We start from the raw sequence: 20250 nt of genomic DNA, 5'->3' as shown, positions 1-20250 counted from the left end.
CTGCTCTTTTTTTTAATGTTTATTTATTTGTTTATTTTGAGAGAGAGTGCTTATGTGTGAGTGGGGGAGGGGCAGAGAGAGAGAAAGAGAGAGAGAGAGAGAGAGAGAGAGAGAGAGAGAGAATACCAAGCAGGCTACTTGCTGTCAGTGCAGAGTCCAACACAGGGCTCGAACTCACAAACCACGAGATCATGCCTGAGCCAAAATCAAGAGTCGGTTGCTTAACAGACTGAGCCTCCCAGGTGCCCCTTGGATCTCTGCTCTTTCACTCTTAACTATGGGGATAGGTTCTGTAAGAAATCTGCAGTGTCTTCAAACTCAAAGGGCAGGGAGATTATGAGTTATCATCTGGGCTCACAATAGAATTCTAAGAATGACATAACATATCATTTGGGGGAAAAATGAACTTCTCTTATAAGGAACGTGGCTCACCTTATGCAGCACTTCCTCCACAGATAGAAATGTGGTATTTATGTCCTAGGAAAAACAAGGCCACAAAAATAAAGTGAATTGACAATATTGTAGGGATTCAAAAAATACATTTTTTCCAACTTTGTTTAGATTCTCCATCTTTCACGGCAGCTTTGGTTTTTATGCTTATGAGTCATAGTAAGAAAATTTCAAAACAAAGCTGACAAGATTTATGGAAATTTCATTCCATTATTTTTAAAGGAAACACTTTCATTGGAGGAAGGTAGGCATTCATCCCTCTCATATGTCACTACCTCGATTGCATTGGGCACCATAGGAAAAATGTTCATCTGGTTGTTTACAGAGAAGCAAGTAATCCTGTTAAGTTTAGACTAGAAAATTATAAAGAGTCATATCATTCTGAACTTTAGAGTCAAAGATCTGGCTTTATATCGTGTTCCCTGTGTAGCCACAGACAGCTTACTTAAGCTCGTTTACCTGAGCTTTCCTATCTAGAAAAACCAAAATATCTGTGCCTACCTCTTAGGGTTATTGTAAGAATTAAAGAAGGCAATGACACATAAAGCACATTTAGCAGCACATCTGGCACACAGTAAATGCTCAGTAAATACTAGATAATATTATTAGAATTGTAACTGTTATGGTCATTTTGCAGTTCCATTTTCTGTGACTCATTCATAGTATACTAGTGTACTTTGCTCTATTACTAACTGGAAACCTCAGTCAATTCACTTGTTTTCCTCATCCTTCATTCATAGCCTTCTAAATGAGATTTCCTTTACATATAGTGGGCTATAATAGCTACTTAACCCTCAATAAGTTATTTTTAGATCAGCATTTTGTTGTCCAAATGATAACATTTAACAATAGAGGTTCTGTGACATGCTAGTTCTACGGTCTAATTTAGCAAAGAAACTCCAGGGTGCCATGGTTCTGCTCCTTTTCCATCGCCACACAAACATATTCTCTGTGATTACTGTTGATGATATCCAGAATCTGTATTCAATAAATACACAATGACAGTAACTCATAGTATACAACCTCTTATAACTCATAGTTTTGACCTTAGTAATTTCCAAATAAAAATAATTGTCTAGTTTTTGGGGAAGAGAGAGAGAGAAAGAGAGAGAGCTTGAGCGGGGGAGAGGCAGACAGACAGGGAGAGAGGGAACCAGACCCCACGCCCATTGCAGAGCCCCACGTGGGCTCGATCTCACAACCCTGAGATCATGACCTGAGCCTAAATCAGGAGTCAGACACTTAAGTGACTGAGCTACCCAGGCGCCCCCAAAAACTGTCTTTCTATCTCTGTCCCTTCTAATAATTAAGACCTTCATGTATGTAAGTTTTTAATGAAATCCAGTTGTTAGTGTTCTGCTAACTAGAAATTAATTATGAACATATTTTTTCCTTATTCTTAAGATAATGAAACTGAGACTGAATTTGACGGAGTTTAAAAGTGTCTTGGAAAAAAAAAAGTATCTTGACCAAACAAAAATCAGAAAGTAGTAACAGGTGAAACCAGGATTCAACATTGGTCTGTCAAATACAAAGGAACTGGCTTTAACCATCACACATGACTATACAGTATATGGATCACTGCTAAGGAAGATTTTTTAGGCAGCCATTATAGGCAAAGTTATTCCCCAAAATGAACAATACCAAACTGTGGTGTATGTGGTATTGCTTTCCTTTTCCCATGCATTATTCAGGTGGTTGTTGACCCATAGGGGCTACACCTGTTACTCTACAGACAGCTTACAAATCTTACAGTATAAATAATAGAAGAGCTTGATGGATTCTTGTGAATTTACACACCATGCCAAGTTTCCAGCAACCTCACTCTACCAGTTTCTGTGTTAGTTGACACAGGGTGGGATATTTACACTGCTGATTTCTTGGAGAGGTAATAAGAGCTGTGTGGCAATAAAGGATCATTTAGCTCATCTATTGGCTGGAACTTATATTCTAAAAATGTAAGCTAGATGCATTCTTAAAAAATAATCTTCAAATCATCCCAGCTGTGTCTGATATACAGAGAAACCACAGGAGGTTGTATGTGTTCGAGTGGCTGCAGATATTTGCTGGGGGTGTTTTTATGCATGCGTGTGCAAGGCTCCAGAGCAAGTGCAGTTTGTCTTCCAAAAAATGGCATTTTACAGCTTTACATGAACTTGGTGTGCATTAAGGCATCTTTTGTGCTTCATGTTTAGTATTTAGATACAGAAATACTGAAAGATGTGATGCAGTTATTGATAAATGACTGATTTGCTAAAATAATTTTGGATGCACACAAGAAATACTGCCTTCTCTAAATTGTGTCAGATTTTCACTATCTTCAGATTACACTTGCAGAGCACAGTCTCAATAGCTTCTCCACACACACACACACACACACACACACACGGGTACACATAAATACACGTATAACTCTTGGGCTCCTTGGTTAAGCAGTAGAGAGTAGTGATTTGGCTCTCCTGCAGTAGAGCTTCTCTGCTGAACATCTCAGATCCTAGCCCTTGGGTGTCCCATTCTTGGAATTCCTTCCCAGAGCAGTTCAAACTTCTTGATGTGGTGCTAGTTGGGAACATGCCAGACTTAGTGCATGATTAAAATGAGATGGTCCAAATCTGTTATTGTCAATTACTGATAATATCATCAAGACAAGTCTTTGTTTAGAACTTTGGAACTTTTATCTGATGCATCAAGATGAATTGATAGAATTGTGATAAATTTATCTCTACTAATTCATTAAATAATACTCATGTGCTATATTCATATTTTGATGATTTCTTACTGAAGTTTAAATGAATGTATTTATTTACATCAGAAAAAAATGTATCACATGGTCTTCCCCACTTGGATTTGCCAATGAAAATGCCCCATCCAAAATCATTCCTTTCTGTAATTTTCTATCTCAGCTCCATTTTTATCTACTTCATAACATTCATTCATTACACTTTGTAATTATTTATCTGTTTTATATCAGCTTCATAGAGCACAGATCTTGGCTATTTTTTTTTTTTTTTACCAACAGATCAAGCACTCTGAGTGGCAAACGAAGTCCTTCTTTAAATATTTATTGAATGAATGGGGCCCCTGGGTGGCTCAGTCGGTTAAGCATCTGACTTTCAGCTCAGGTCATGATCCTACTGTTCCTGGGTTTGGGCACCGTGTTGGGCTCTGTGCTGACAGCTTGGAGCCTGGAGCCTGCTTCAGATTCTGTGTCTGCCTCTCTCTCTGTCCCTCCCCCGCTCACACTGTCTTCTCTCTCAAAAATGAATAAACATTAAAACAATTTTTTTAAATATTTATTGAATGAGTGAGTGAAGTAATTAAATAAAAGACAGGTATTAATAACTTAAGTAGTCATCTTTTTAGCTTTATAAAATACTTTTTGAGAGGGCAAAAAGGAGGCTGACTCTAGAATATTTAAAACTACTTTTCCACAGACAACCAAGCTGAGAATGGTAGACTTTGGGTGGAAATATTAAGAAAAAGGAGGAAGGGAGTCTGAGTAAGTACAGGAATTACATTTGCTTTAATCTAGCCTTAGTATATTAAGTTAAAATTCCATGGTGAGTTGGGGACAGGATAATCTTAATGTTAAAAAAAAAAGGCAGTTTTGCCAAATTTAGGCCAGACTCTAGAACAACTATGAACAACAGCAAAGCCCTTGATCCGATATTGGCCTTGAGTTGTTTTCTCCTCTGTGAATCTTGTCCTCTCATAGCATCTTGAGATTCTAAGCAGGTTTCAGTCACCTAGGTAAGTACTAATGAAAGAATCAAAGTGGTGCCTTTTGATTGTCACATCTAGGCTATTGACTTCAGAGTCAATACTAATGAAAAACAGGTGGAAAGAAAGCTACTGGGCAAAGTGAACTATACTAATCTTACTCAGGACAAATGTGAGCCTGCTCATCATGCAAGTAAATGGCCATCTTACATGTATTTATGTAAAAGGATATTTAAGGTTCTTTGTGTGTGTGTGTGTGTGTGTGTGTGTGTGTGTGTGTATTTTTGCAAACAATGTAGATAGATGGACAGACAGACAGAAACAGGTATCAAATACTTTAAATTTACCAATATATCACAGTATTATTTATGCTAAACAATTAGGCACAAAGTGATTTTTCAAGAATCTGAAAATGGCTCAGTGACTTATGACACACCGTCATGATAGAATATTTTTATAGAAGGATCTCATTTCCCTCAATCCTCATGCTCCCACACTCACTTCAGAGATGACGTTCCATCATTTCCACCCTTTGGTGTATAAGAGACCTCTGCCCCACCTCTCCATGTATTATTATTCAAGGTTGAAACAGTTGCTAAACTTACTGGTAAATGGCTGATCTTCATCAGTTCACATTTTCACTAGCGTGGAATTACTTTACCTCACAAGTGGGGACACAGACTTTTAGGCTTTTATTTCATTCTTTACCTTTTCCTTGGGCTGTCCTCCTTGGAATCTGAAAGGAAGTTAGTGGGATCCTTACTATTTTTCCATGTGAAAGCATAGGATCCAGGTCCTGCATTTCAGAATATATGTCTTAAAATCTTAAAGGACAGTGCTCTCTTTAGCAGCACACACCCGAAAATTGGAACAATACAGAGATTAGCATGGCCCCTGCATAAGGATGACATGCAAAGTCATGAAGTGTTCCATGTTTGGGGGTGAACTAGATAAAGATTAAGAATATACTTATCATGATGAGCACTGGGTCATGCATAAAACGTTGAGTCATACTGTACACCTGAAACTAATACGACACTGTATGTTAATTATACTTTAATCTAATTTTATTTTTTCTACATTTTTTAATGTTTATTTATTATTGACAGATAGAGATAGACAGAACGTGAGTGGGGGAGGGACAGAGAGAGAGGGAGACACAGAATCTGAAGCAGGCTCCAGGCTCTGAGCTGTCAGCACAGAGCCTGATGCGGGGCTCGAACTCACGAGATATGAGATCATGACCTGAGCCGAAGCCGGATGCTTAACTTACTGGGCCACCCAGGCACCCCAACTTTAATTTTAAAAATCTGATAGAACAAATTCTCCCTGTTAATTTCTTCATTTTTAAGGTTGTGGTTATTTGTGGACTTCTATTTTTCAAACAACTTTTTAAGTAACTTTATTGTGTTCCTCAAATATCTAAGTGGATCTTAATTGGTTTGTGCAATAAATTTATAGAAAAATAGACATAGTATTGTCATCTGTATAACATCAAGAACTTTTATCCACAACCATGGGATGTTTCTCTATTTGTCTTTTATTAGAGTATTAAGTTTTCCCAAGGAGAGTATGAGGTAATTATAGTAAATAGGAAGATTTAGTATGGCTTGTTTGTTAGGATTCTTGGGGCATCTTTGTCTTCGGAGATAAGGATGCTCCTTTTCTCTGGCATAGGAAGGGCACCTCTTACCTGAGAATTTTATGATCTGTTTCAATAGAGAAAGATTGGGGGGAAGATCAGAGTGACCTTTCTGCTTCTGCCATTTTCTCAAACTCCTTCAGCTTAAAATATTCAATATGCCAAAGTGCCATATTTGGGGTTAGCATGTCCTGAACTCCATCAAGTAAAAAGGGAAATCCTCAAATATTAATTATATATATGCTTCAAAAATGCTATAGGTCAGTTCTGAAAGATTTTCAAAATGAAGAGAAATACAATATTCTCTGCAAATAATTTCTATTTTCTGGTTCAAATCTAATGATTTTCAAAGTATATCTTTTACTTAGAGTTGCACCAGTAGAAAACTGAGGGAAAAAAAGTATTGATAATGAGCAAAAAATTAGTAATATAATTTAATTTACTAGGAAAGTGACTCTAAGGAAAACAAAGCAATCTATATCAGACTGATCACAAAGAATAAACCCCATGTGTTTCATGCTTAATTCTTTAGGACCTAAATTTTGATTATGGAAGATTCTCATAGAAACATTATATGATGAGAGAAAGCGAGAAAAAAAACAAGAGACTTGCCTTTTCACTCTCTTCCTTCCTATCCACTCTCCCAAACATTACGTGATAGCTGAGTCTTGCCAGTATAATTCTACTTAATCATTTTTATGAGAATTAAGTTGCCAAGTTTTTCATCAAACATCAACTACATATTGGAGAAATACAGACTTTGCGTCACATTTTATTTAGTGTTCTACCAAAAAAAAAAAAAGATTAAGTAAAGACTGAATTTATACATGTAAAGCAAATGGAAGAAATGGGGTTATTTTTCTGATAGTCTGTGCTGACATTAAATTTAACCTTGTGGAGAAAATAAAATTTAACCTTGGGGATACCTGGAATGAAGTATTTTATGATGGAAAGTAATTGAGAAATTAGCCCCAATTTTTCACTTCACTTAGAGTAAATAATACCTATTTCATTTCAAGCCAAAAAAAAAAAAGGTTTTATGCTAAAGAAAATAAACTACAGAAGAAAATAAACACAAGCACATTAGGAGTTGGGGAACTTATTCACAGTTATTTTTTAAAAGTGCTTGTTGGAAAACACTTACAAATTTGGATCACAATCTCCATTGAGTAACATAGTTCTATAGCTAGATCACTGTTATCTGTGATTCTAATCTGGGATAACCTGACAGTGTAACCATGCCGAAGAGATCTCTTTTGTTCAACAGCATTTTGTTAACCAGCTGTCTTTTTGAGGTAGAAAACTGAATTTGTTAATATAAATAACACACAGGGAGGATATGAACAGTCAAAACAGTGTAAAAGGCCTCAATCTAATTTTTATCTTCCTGTCATCCTGGGTGGGTTCCCTGAGAGACAATACTCAAGAGCGCAGAGGGAAAACTCTTACGGGATATTTTACCCTTACAATTTATAGTAAGTTGTTTTTTGACAGCTAGCTTAGGGCTTTGCCCCTCCTCTTCTAAGGAATCATGCAAAGAATGTGTGAGCCTAGGAGTCTAAGGCGGTATTTTTCTTAAACTGACGATGAACACAGCCAAAACTGAAACCCAAGGTCACAGATAATGGAAAACACACCATAGGCATTTTCATTGCCTTTATGTTTTTAATGATGTCTTCATTGTCTCTTATTGGGTTTTTGTTTTGTTTTCTTTTTACAGTCGCTTATGTTTCCTGCTCTTTGCCGATTGCTTTTCAGGCTGACACTATAGCACTTCCATAAAATATCTTAATGGCCCCCTGCAGGGCTTCTGTAGCGAAGGGTCTGCTAATGTTTCCATTATGACCCTTGTCTCAGAGATCTTTACATCACAGTCATCTTAATTTGCATGAGACCATGGGGAACATGTCACATAGGTCAGTCTTGGGAGCGATATTTTTTGGTACACTTGAAAAAAATGATGGTATAAATTCCCCAGCAGTTGTATAGCTCTGGAGCACTGAATCTAGTTACAGTAGCATTTGCTGGGGTTTTAGCTGAGTAACTTCCATAAAAGTTAATTGAAATTATCTGAATGAAGCCTCAGGTGATGCTTTGGAAATAGAGACTAACCTTGTAATTGCCTTGTTCTCCTTTCACCTTCTTCTCTTGTCTTAAATAAGTAGTGCTGCAGCTGATTGAGCTAGAATGTCATCTTACAGATGAAGGTGGAATGACCTATTAATTAAAAACAAATTGTATCTTAGTTTAATAAAGGCTTCCAATATAAATATAAGACATTGTTTTGAAATGTCAGAGTGACCTAGGATAGTGATAATAGAAAGAAGCAAATGCCCAAAGCAATGAGCTCTCCGGAACAGACGCTCTGTCCCGGTATGGGGGTGTCACACTTGTGGAATCAAAGAGAATTAAATACCACTTTGTGAAATGCTTGTGATCTATTTTCTGGTTATAAAATGTGATGAGTATTCCAAAAATTTTATTTAAATCCTGAGTCAAAGAGTCAAGAAAAAAAATAATCAAGAAATGAATAGAAAAATATAAGGGAAAGATTCTAGTAATACCCAAATATGTAGATTGTTTAAAAACTTTTAGACATTTGGCATTCATTTAGTCTTTAAATCTTTATAACAATCTTTTGAATCATGCAAGAGATTCCCATTTTCAAGATAAGTAAACAGATTATTGACTGACAGCGTGTATTTTTCAGACAGACCTGGACTTAAATTCTTCCTTACCATTTACTAAGTGAAAGTTCGGGGCAAGTTACTCAATTTCATCAATTATGAACTTGCACATGGGCAATGTAGTGTTACTGTTACAGGGCTGTTGGGGGCCAATGAGATTCATGCATTATCTTCACACAATCCTAGCACAAAGAAGGCACTTACAACTGTTCTTTCTCGTACTTTTTTTCTTTGAGAAGATGCGGACTTACTTAACAACACAGATGGTTAATAGCAAAGACAAAATTAAAATATGAGTGGTTTGACTTTTGACCTGATTTTGTTATACTCTATACCTTGTTCTTCAATAATTAAAGTTAATTCACCAAATATTCTCACATAATTTTATTTTAATTTACTCATTTTCTAATCGAATTAGAAGGGATTGTATTTGAAGAAGCATGATATGGAACAAAGTATTTTATGAATAACAGAACAATATATGATCGCAAGGAAGAAAATTTCTTTGCTTCCAAATGAAGCCGGAAAAACACAAGGGAAATCAGAAAATTTTGTACTGTCTGCTAGAAATCATGAAACAAAATGTGTAGAATCTACCACAGGGTCCTACAGAAAACTAAAATCTGGAATGTGAAAATTGAAGGAGATAAAGTTAACCTATATATGTAATAACAAATTGTGACCTTTCATTCTTGTTATCTAGATCACTCTCTAGTGAGTTATTTTACAGAGTATCTCACAGGATGTGTTCTGGGGAAATGCTCAAATTACAGTGTAATTATATGTCTCCATTTGCCTGAAATGGTCTCTGTTTCGGTTTGTTGTCCTACTGTAATTATTAATATATCACCTTTCACTCTCAAAAAGTGTCCATCTTTGGATGATGAATTATATGGTCACCCTTTCAATTAAAGACACAAGCCCCTGTCATGAGGAGACATAGTATTCTATCACAATCCTTAACCCGATACCAGGCACATCATCACTTTGGCTACCTATGTTCATTACTCCTTGTCACCATCCAACCCCCAGAGATTAGGGCTCTTTGTAAAACAGAGTATGAAACTGGGAAAGACTATTGGATTGGGGCTACAGGGTGAATATCTGTAGGAACAGGAGGAGAGCCACAGTGGGATACATACACTACATTGAAATTAAGGCATTAATATTTTTAAACTGTTTCTAGTGAATAAAGATGAATAGTGGGTAGCAGAGCATCCAAACAGAGCATCCAGATGCTATAAGTCAATTTCTACTGTAGGACCCAGTTACATATTCAAAGCCCCAGGTTTGGAGCACGTATGCAATTGTTTATAAAATTGTCACTATTCTTAGCAGCCACATCACTTAGTCCTATAGGCCATTTTGATTAAGGTTTCTGGAAGGCTTATTCCTGAGAATAATTTATATATTGTAAACTGTTCCTGAGAAAATTTATCATATGTTATGCTAGTTCAATATGGTCAGTTGATTGTCTTAGTTTCTTGCTGGTGTGAATAGATGAACTCGTGTACACCAGTTGAATTACTGGGTTGAACCATATGAAATTGTTGCCTTTTAACCATTTTGACTTGAAAGCAGAATTCTATCTGGTTTAACCTAATATAATCCTATTAAGAAGGGAAAAGGAAGATAGAAAGCTTAATTTAACAAGGTAAATGATCCTGAAGCATGACAGAAAGGGGGAGAGAAGGGGAGGGGGGAGGTAAAGGGGAGGGAGAGAGAGAGTGAGAGAGAGAGGAAGGAAATAGGGAAAAGCCACTAACAAATGGTTGTTGAACACCTATTTCCACATGCCAAGGAACAGTGCCAGGTGTCTGGGACTTAAAATAGACATTCTCTCTTCTGTCATGGCACAGGCCTTTGGGAACATAAATTAAGAGTTCATTGTCTAGTTACTTGTCTTGTTTTTAAACATAAATTCTGATAGAGCAGATTCTCTTCCTCCTTTTCTATTTTCTTTTTTTCCTTTCTAGGTTTTCTTCCATTCCAGAATATTTTGATAGTAATTTGCAATCATTTTTCCTCCTCGGTCTGAAAGCCTAAATTCCTATTGCTCTAAAGCATCTATTTCACTAGGGTGTATATTAGTTACCTGTTCTGACATCTGTGCCTCCTCTAAGCACCAAAATGTAAGCTCCTTGAAGACAGGGAATGAGAATTATTCATCTTAATTATCATGTGCAATACTTATTCCTGGCCTCAAATGTTGCTCAATAAATTCCCATTAAAGCAAATAATGCCCAGTGTACTGGTGCAATATCTAGGCTATGCCCAAGCCTCAAATATTAACATATTGATAATATAGATATAAGCATTGCTATTCACTACCCAGAAATTGAATGTTGTCACTGGATATTATGTTTGGAGATCAATTAAAATGAGTTGCTTTTCTCATATATATGTAGCCTCTTTTTTAATGTGAACATTAATGGGAATCATTTTTCATTGCTCGGTATGAAAATAAAACAGTTTTGCAGTTTGATTCAGTGTTTGCTGCTTTTTTATGCAATCATGCCAAGAGATAAAAAATATTACTAAATGACATAAAACATGATGAAAATTTTCTGTGAAAAGCTACAGAAACCTTAAACTATTTATTTTTCTCTTACCTCTTTTCCTGAAAGGAGACCTTGAATCTGGAACCTGAATCACTCTTGCTTGTCCTAAGATGTCAGTGGAAGATGGGGACAGCCAAGCTGGAAGGTCACCAAGAGACTTGCTAATGCATAATTTGTCTTGCTTCCTGCATTTCACAATTTTTAGAACATTGAATCTACTTGAATAACATAATAGGAAATACATAGCAATTCACTCCTTAAAACAAATAGGAATCCACCTACATGTATATCAGGGTAGAGATTATGCACATAGACACACAATACATATTTCATTTTAGATTTGAGAAAATATATAAGAAAATATTAATATATTCAGTTAAAATTTTGTTCCATATATATTATCTGGTATGTATGTTATATTGTGTGTGTATATATATATTTTTTACATAACATATATGCGTATATGTTATACCTTGTTTAAACAGCTTATTATTTAAACTTGTTCTATTAATAAATGTATATATTGCCCTATAAATACACTATTCCTGAAAATATTTTTAAATATGCATTAAGTGGTAATTTTTGAATAGGTTTATGTGTTTTCTAGAGAATATTTTCCAGAAGAATCATCATAGTGCTCTCTAAAACCTTGGGAAACCAAAATCTAGAATTATGAATTTAGGAGTGAAAGATTTTTAACAAAGTAGGGATTTGCCCTTAGCAGACTGTCCCTGGTTTCTCTGGCAAACAAGGGCTGTGCTAGAGTTAAAGGCTAACGTGTGCTGTCAGGTAAAGGTCACAATGACTCAGGTTGTTCTCTGTTCTTTGCAGAGTATTTGGGTGAAAGGCATCAAACTGATTCACAGAGTAATCACTTTGTTGTCTAAGAATAACAAACTGAGTTCTAGTAATAAATTTTATTTTGGCACCGGAGGAACATATTCTAAACAGTGTTTGTTTTTTAATTCAATTTATTTAAACTAAAACAAAAGCAAAACCACTATACCTATTTCTCCCATTGTCAACTCCCTGCCTCTGGCAAACACCAATCTGTTCCCTGTACCGATGAGTTTGTTGAGTGAAATTTTATATATATAAAATCATACATTATTTGTCTTTCTCTGTCTGACTTATTTCATTTAGCATAATGCCCTCGAGTCCATCCATGTTGCTGCAAATGGCAAGGTTTCATTATCTTTTACGGCTGAGGGATATTCCATTGTGTATATAAACCACGTCTTTTTCCATTCATCCACTGTTGGATGCTTAGGTTGTTTCTACATCTTGGCTATTGTAAATAATGCTACAATGAACATAGGGGTGCATATATCTTTTTGAGTTAGTGCTTTCATTTTCTTAGGATAAGTATACAAAGTGGAATTACTGGATTGTATGCCAGCTCCATTTATAATTTTTTAAGGAACTTCCATATTGTTTTCCATAGGGGCTGCACCAGTTTACATTTCCACCAGCAGTGCACAAGTTTCCTCTTCTCTACATCCTTGCCAACACTTGTTATTTTTCGTCTTTTGGATAAGAACGATTCTAGTAGGAGTGAGATGAGCAAGGGTTATCTTTCCATTTATTTGTGTCTTTAGTTTCTTTCACCAATGCCTTATAGTTTTCGGTAGGTTCTTCTCCTTGATTAAATTTATTCCTAGGTAATTTATTCCTTTTGATGCAATGTAAATGCAAAGTATTAGTGCATAGAAATACAACAAATTTTATGTATTTTGTATCCTGAATCTTTACTGAATTCATTTATTAGTTCATTTATTAGTTTACAGTTCTTGATGAACTCTAGGATTTTCTATATATAATGACATTTGAGAATAGTGATAGTTTTACTTTTTCCTTTCCAATTTGGATGACTTTCATTTCTTTTTCTTATCTAATTGCTCAGGGCTAGGACTTCCAATACATTGTTGAATAAAAGTGGTGATAGTGGGTATTCTTGTCTTGGTCCTGATCTTAAAGGAAAAGATTTCAGTTTTTGACTATTGAGCATGATGTTAGCTGTTTGCCGTATGTCAGTTTGCCATATATGACCTTTATTATGTTGAGGTAAATTCCCTCTATATCTTCTTTGTTGAGTGTTTTTAGCATAAATGGATGTTGAATTTTGTCAATTTTTTTTCTGTATGTAATGAGTTGATCAAATGATTTTTTTCCTTCATTTTGTTAACATGATGTATCACATTAGCTGATTTGTGGATATTGAAACATCCTTGCATGCCTGGAATAAATCTTACCTGATCATGGCATATGATCCTTTAATGTATTGTTGAATTTGGTTTGCTAATATTTTGTCAAGGAATTTTACATCTATGCTTATCAGGGATATTAAACTATAATTTTCTTCTCTTGTGGTATCCTTGTCTGGTTTTGGAATCAGGGTAATGCCGCCTCATAAAAAGTGTTTAGAAGAGTTTCCTCCTCTTCTATTGTTTGGAAGAGTTTGAAAAGGATTGTTATTAGTTAGTCTTTGAATTTTTTTTAGAATTCACCAGTGAAGCCATCTGGTCCTGCACTTTTGTTTATTAGCAAATTTCTGATTACTGATTCAATATCCTTACTAGCAACGTATCAGTTCAGATTTTCTCTTTCATCATAATCCAGTCTTGGTATATTGTATATTTCTAGGAATTTATCCATTTCTTCTAGGTTTCCAAATTTGTTAGTTTGTAATTATTCACAGTAGTTTCTTAGGATCCATTGTATTTCCGTGCTATCAGTTGTAACATCTCTTTCATTTCTGATTTTATTTGAATCCTGTCTTTTCTCAATTGCCACAAATACCAGAGATTTGCAAAGATTCTGCTTTTCTATTCAAAGAATATCTTTTTTTTTTTTTTTTTTTTTTTATTTTTTATTTTTGGGACAGAGAGAGACAGAGCATGAACGGGGGAGGGGCAGAGAGAGAGGGAGACACAGAATCAGAAACAGGCTCCAGGCTCTGAGCCATCAGCCCAGAGCCTGACGTGGGGCTCGAACTCACGGACCGCGAGATCGTGACCTGGCTGAAGTCGGACGCTTAACCGACTGCGCCACCCAGGCGCCCCATCAAAGAATATCTTTTGGTTCCATTTATCTTTGCTATGGTCTTTGTAGTCTCTGTTTCATATGTCTGCCCTAATCTTTGTTATTTTCTTCTTTCTACTAACTTTGGTCTTCATTTATTCTATGTTTTTAGTTCCTTGAGGTATAACATTGGTTTATTTGAGATTTTTCTTGCTTCTTGAGGTAAATTTTTGTCACTATGAACTTCCCTCTTAAAACTGCTTTTGCTGTATCCCATACACTTTGGTATATTACATTTCCATCTTCATTTGTCTCAAGATATTTTGTATTTCTCCTTTGACTTCCTCTTTGACCCACTGATAGTTCAGTAATTATCATATTAGTGAATTTTCCAGTTTTCTTTGTGTAATTAATTTCTAGCTTCATACCTTTGTCATCATAAAAGATACTGTATATGATTTCAATTCTCTTAAATTTATTAAGATTTGTTTTTTTGGCCTAACATATGATCTAGGAAAATGTTCTACGTGCACTTGAGAAGAATGTGTAGTCTCTGGGATTCCTGGATATGGATAACTCTTTCAGCCATTATTTCTTCAAATTGGATCTCTGCCCTTCTCTTCTTCTGAGAACCCTGCCCAGCAAATGTTATTCTATTTGATGTTGTCCATATGTCAATTAACCGTCTTTACTTTTTTCATTCTTTTTCTTTATGCTTCTCTGATTGGATGAGTTCCACTGCCTTGTCTTTGAGTTAACTGAGTCTTTATTCTGCTTTATCTAGTCTCCTGTTGAACCCTTCTGGTGTATTTTTCATTTCAGTTATTGTATTCTTCAGCTCTGTGACTTCTATTTGGTACTTTCTTATACTTTCCATCTCTGTTGAAGTTCTCACTGTTCATCCATTGTCTCCCCAGTTTGGAGAGCATCTTTATGACTAATACTTTGAACTTTTACCAAATAAATTATGTATCTCCATTTTATTAAGGTTTTTATCTTAAGGTTTTATCTGGTTCTTTTCTTTGGAGTATATTGCTCTGCTTCTTTATTTTGCTTGGTTCTCTTTGTTGGTGTCTCTACAATAGATGGTTGGTTTTTGTACAATAGATGCTTTCCAAGTCTTAAAGAAATGGTCTTTTAAAAGAGGTGAACCTTGTTGTTAAACCCTGCTTCGGTCCTTGGTTTTCCTCTTAAATCTTTGTTCTTGTCCAAGCAGCTCGTTATATTATTAATAGCTCCCTATGGTTGAGGATGTGCCAAGACCTCTTGATGTTCCAAAGGGGGAATCTCAGCACCTAGATTCAGGTTAAATGGAAGCCAGAGCCTCACACATTAGCTTTTAAGTGCAAATATATACAGTCCTATGTGACTGCAAGCATAAACCTCACCTGCCACCAGGGGATCCCGAGTTGTCCTTGGGTGGCACAGAAATCAGCACTTCACATGAGCGTATAAGCTCTTCCCTGAGTGATACCAGCACACTGGAGTAAGGCACAGGGAGAGCATTAAGATGGCATCCACAGCTTACATTCCTTAAGAGCAGCTTCATCAGCCACTAGATATTTGCCAAACCTGAAGCTTGCCTCTCAGGCCAAATCTCCAGGACAATCTAAGAGGCCTCCTGCACAGAACAACTGGGGATTATGCCTCAGTCCTCTATGAAATGCCCTGGCAGTGACAGCTTGCAAAAACCATCTCTTCAATTGCCACAATCCTGTGGGACTCAGGAATGAAAGCCCTCTTGGCCACCAGAGCCAGGCAATCAAGGGATATTCCCTGGGCAGTGGCTACAAAAGCTGGGGAGCCTGACATAAAAACCAGGGCACCAGATGTGTGTAAATCTCTTCAGGGGATGCTGATGCTCTGGAGTACAGCAGAGGGTGAATGCAAAGATAGTGCCTACCCTTCATGGTCTTTGGAGAGGATTATAGTCAATCCCAAGATGTGTGTTCAATTAGAAGCTTGCCCCTGAGGCCACAGTCATGATTAGCTAAGAGGCTAATTCACAGAAACACTGAACTGCTGGGTCTCTTGCCTAGGGTGGTAGCTGTTTAAGAACTCTTTCTCTGTTAGGTAGTCCTATTGGACCCACAAATGTTAAGCCCCACCAGCCACCAGAGCCAGGTGATATACAGGTGTCTTATAGCAGTTTCAAATCTCAGGGTGCCAGAAAGGACTATGAACTCTTTTCTTGGTGACACTGATTATTATAGTCTCATAGGACTAGGAATACAAGCTCTCCTGGCCTCCAGAGCCAAGCGATCAATTGATTACAGCAGCTGCAAAAATTGGGGCACCAGACACACATAAAAGCTTCCTTCCAAGAGATACTGGTGCTCTGAAGCACAGCAGAGGGATAAACAGTTCTATATTTAGAGCACCACACCGTGCAATTGTAAAGGTGTTTGTCTCCTCCTATACCGTGAGCTCATAGGGGTCAACAGAACCTATGCTTGTCTCATCCGCTTTGTGTCTCTCAGCACCGGGCCAGCACTTGGCCTGTCGTACATTATCAATAATTGTTTGTGAGCTTAATTTAACTTGATGTGGAAAACAAGTCTATCTTAATTTCCATTATAGTCTTAAATTAGCTTTCCATTTCCCGGAAGGAGAGAAAGATTATAAATGAAGTGAAACAAGTGTAATGTGGGAGGAAATAAGATAATCAGGTTTACAATTATTTCACTCTGAGAATATTTACTAAGTGTTTGTAAATGATCCAGGCAATTTTCCAGGCAGGTGGGTACTCGTTTTTATTCCACTTGACAGATGAGGAAACTGAGGCACAGAAAGGTTAAGCAGTTTGCTTAAATTCACAATGCTAATAAGTGGCAGGGCCAGGATTTGATCCATGTTATCTAATTACAGAGTCTACACTCTTAACTAGACAGTCAGTATCCTCCAGAATATTACAACATGAAACTAAATTATAAAAGTCACTAAGAGGGGCACCTGGGTGGCTCAGTCAGTTAAGTGTACAGCTTCAGCTCAGATCATGATCTCATAGTTCGTGAGTTCGAGCCCTGTATCAGGCTCTGTGATGACAGCTCAGAGCTTCAATCCTGCTTCACATTCTGTATCTCCCTCTCTCTCTGCCCCTCCCCTGCTCACACTCTGTCTCTCTCTGTCTTGCAAAAATGAATAAATGCATAAAAATTTTAAATCACTAAGAGAAAGAAAAAGTTTTTTTTAATATTCACAAATTTTGCTGATTTGTATAATACTAAAAACAAAAAAGTAAAGTCTAGGATGTGACAATAAGTAATTCTGCTTTAAATTCTGCTTTACTGGAGGGGCATCTGGGTGGCTCGGTCGGTTAGGTGACCAGCTTCAGCTCAGGTCATGATCTCATAGTTTGAGAGTTTGAGCCCCGCATCAGGCTCTGTTCTGACAGCTCAGAACCTGGAGCTTGCTTCGGATTCTGTGTCTTCCTCTCTCTCTGCTCCTCCCCCGCTTTCACTCACTCTCTCTCTCTCTTTCTCTCAAAAGTAAACATTAAAAATTTTTTTAAATGTTTTTTACTGGAGGTTAATGAAGCATAGCAAATTCAATAGGTGAATATACTAGTTAGCACTTGACATGAACACACTTGTACACCCATTCAAAAATAAATATTGAGCATTTGTCACATGCAAGGTAATCTGTTAGGGATGGAGCCAGGAGGTACAATGGAAATCAAATCACTAACAGACCTAAGGGGGCCACAAGAGGTACATGAATAGCTTCAGTGCAGAATACCAATACAGACAGCATGATTTGAGAGAGGGAGAGAGTTGTTTTCCCCTGGAGATCCGGGTGTGTGGAGATTGGGGGACAACTTGCAGCAAGAAAGCAAGAGACATTCAAGGGAAACGGACAGTAATATGATTCAACTGATGCATAAAATACATAAAGTAGATGAAGAATTTACAAGATACTGGCCCTGTTGGTAAGGCCTTGAATGACAGGACAAAGCAAGGAAGGAATGTGGTGTGTGTGTGTGTGTGTGTGTTTATGAAAGCATGAGAGAGACCACCTTATCTTCTTTTTTTTAAATTTTTTTTAACGTTTATTTATTTTTGAGACAGAGAGAGACGGAGCATGAACAGGGGAGGGTCAGAGAGAGGGAGACACAGAATCTGAAATAGGCTCCAGGCTCTGAGCTGTCAGCACAGAGCCCGACGCGGGGCTCAAACTCACGGACCACGAAATCATGACCTGAGCGGAAGTCGGCCGCTTAACCGACTGAGCCACCCAGGCGCCCCAAGACCACCTTATCTTCTATGCATTATTCTTCCATCATCCAGCTTCCCATCAACTATCTATTTATTGTGATGTGTGTGCAAACACAAATGCATCAAGTTATAGTAGAAAAACAAGGACTTTGGCATGTGATGAACCTAAGTATGGATCCATACTTCATCTCGCTCTAGCTGTGAGATGTCAGAAAAATTGTTTCACATAGCTGGATCTTGATTTCTTTAACTGTAAAATTCAGATAATACTACCCTGCAGAATTATTATGAGGACTAAATAAGAACAAACCTCACTGCCTTGATTCATAAATATTACTCAATATATATTATTTATCAAAGAGTATGAATATCTTCCTACAAGAAATACAAAGCTACTACAGTATTTTAGGTGAGTAACATACTTGCTAATTCATCTTGGTTCTGATTTCTGTATAGAGTAGATTAGAGGCTTCTTTTTTTTTTTTTTTGACTAAAGAATTCATCAATACCTAGTGATATATATACGTGTGTGTGTGTGTGTGTGTGTGTATAATTTATATAATTTATAATTTATTATATATATAATTTAATGCCCTATTTCTTTGGTGTTCCTCAAGTTTGAGGAGCACAGTTCACCCTGCAGTCACATTCTAAACATGAAGGGCTTAAAGGGCTTAAGACAATCTGGTTTGATGTCATCCCCCTGGACACCAGAGTAGTCAGGGTCTGCTTGTCTTCTGAGAACTTAAGAGAAATGAGTGCTGACTGGAAAATATTGCTCTGCTACTCAACTAATCTCCTCTAGTTTTTTACTCTTTCTTATTAACAAAGATACCTGTGGAAACTGTGGAAAGTAATTGGGGCAAAATACCCTTGGTCTACCTTGGTGGAGAACTCTGCTGTGACTTTTTTGGTTAGCTGTCTCACAAAACATGCACAGCCAGGATAGACAGATATTCACTTCTCATGACTAATGCTCTCTGGGATATCTAAGAAGGAAAAAGAAAAAAAAAAGAAGTAGTGACAGTCTCAATGTTATGAACTGATTGCATGTTAGGTGTCACATGAGAAAAAATGGGGGAGGGAATGAGAAATTAGGACCCATGAATCTTACAGCAGCAATAGAATATTCTATCACACTTGATATAATTTCCATATACTGAATGCCTACTTTTATATTTCCTCTTTATATTTTTACTTCTAAGCATACCTTGAAAGATTTGTCTCAGTGTGTTTCTTTCAGAGGTCAATCCTCAGGAGATTTTAGAAGCATATATTCCTTTTTATATATATATTATGGTTTTAAGATCCTGGAATTTTGTCTTCAGAACTGAATTGAGTAAGCCACTTATTACTCCACTCTTTTAGCCTGTCCAAGTCAGTCTAAGCACGCTTTTGTGACTGCGCCTTCAACGCCTCAAATTCCCTATGTCAGCAGATTTTATCCTCCTAATGCATATGCCCTCTTTTGGGTCATTGATGTATAAAGTGAACAAAAGTCTGTCCTAATATTTATCCCCGTAGCAGTCCATTAGTTAGTCGTGACCAGTTACCATTCTCAATTACCTTCAATCTTAGTTATTCAAGGTAATTTTTCCCCTCATTCAAATATCTCATCCCTTCGTACCATAATTGCTGACCTTGTGAATCAGTTTTTCTGCACTCTATTATATTTTAAAATGTCTCAAATTATATGGAAGGTATATATTCATTATTTCTATTCCCTCTAAATAAGGATTTCATGCCGCCTTGTTCCAGAAAATTTTATTAGTTTTGTAATGAATAGCCTCTTTTAGTGAATCAGCATTATCTCTCTAATTTGAAACACTAATTTCTGTATATAAATTTTTTTAGGTTTGTATTTAAATTCTAGTTAGTTAACATATGGCATAAAATTAATTTCAGTTGTACAACCTGGTGCTCATCACAACAAATGCACTCCTTAATCCCCATCA

At 36.7% G+C, this 20250-nt stretch overlaps 1 protein-coding gene and 1 non-coding gene across 6 annotated transcripts in view; one reads left to right on the top strand and one right to left on the bottom strand.

Moving 5' to 3' along the window:
* The window catches only part of IQCM (IQ motif containing M), a 664496-nt gene that overhangs the window by 13425 nt on the left and 630821 nt on the right, over positions 1-20250 (bottom strand). For 4 of the 5 annotated variants that reach the window (XM_058721193.1, XM_058721197.1, XM_058721195.1 and 1 more), the window contains exons 15-18: positions 19167-19284; positions 11112-11198; positions 7925-8029; positions 433-477 (exon numbers count right to left, since the gene is read on the bottom strand). In XM_058721193.1, coding sequence (XP_058577176.1) covers positions 19219-19284 — 66 coding nt within the window. In that variant the 3' untranslated portion in view covers positions 433-477; positions 7925-8029; positions 11112-11198; positions 19167-19218. Of the gene's footprint in view, positions 1-432; positions 478-7924; positions 8030-11111; positions 11246-19166; positions 19285-20250 lie in introns of all 5 variants that reach the window. The other variant, XM_058721198.1, reaches the window with a different exon arrangement.
* LOC131508179 (U6 spliceosomal RNA) lies at positions 5006-5109 on the top strand. The gene has a single exon (XR_009259891.1). It is a non-coding gene; the product is annotated as a U6 spliceosomal RNA (small nuclear RNA).

The sequence above is a fragment of the Neofelis nebulosa genome, chromosome 3, assembly GCF_028018385.1.
Source record: "Neofelis nebulosa isolate mNeoNeb1 chromosome 3, mNeoNeb1.pri, whole genome shotgun sequence".
NCBI classification, from domain to species: Eukaryota; Metazoa; Chordata; class Mammalia; order Carnivora; family Felidae; genus Neofelis; species Neofelis nebulosa.
This window is presented reverse-complemented; position numbering and strand designations above follow the sequence as displayed.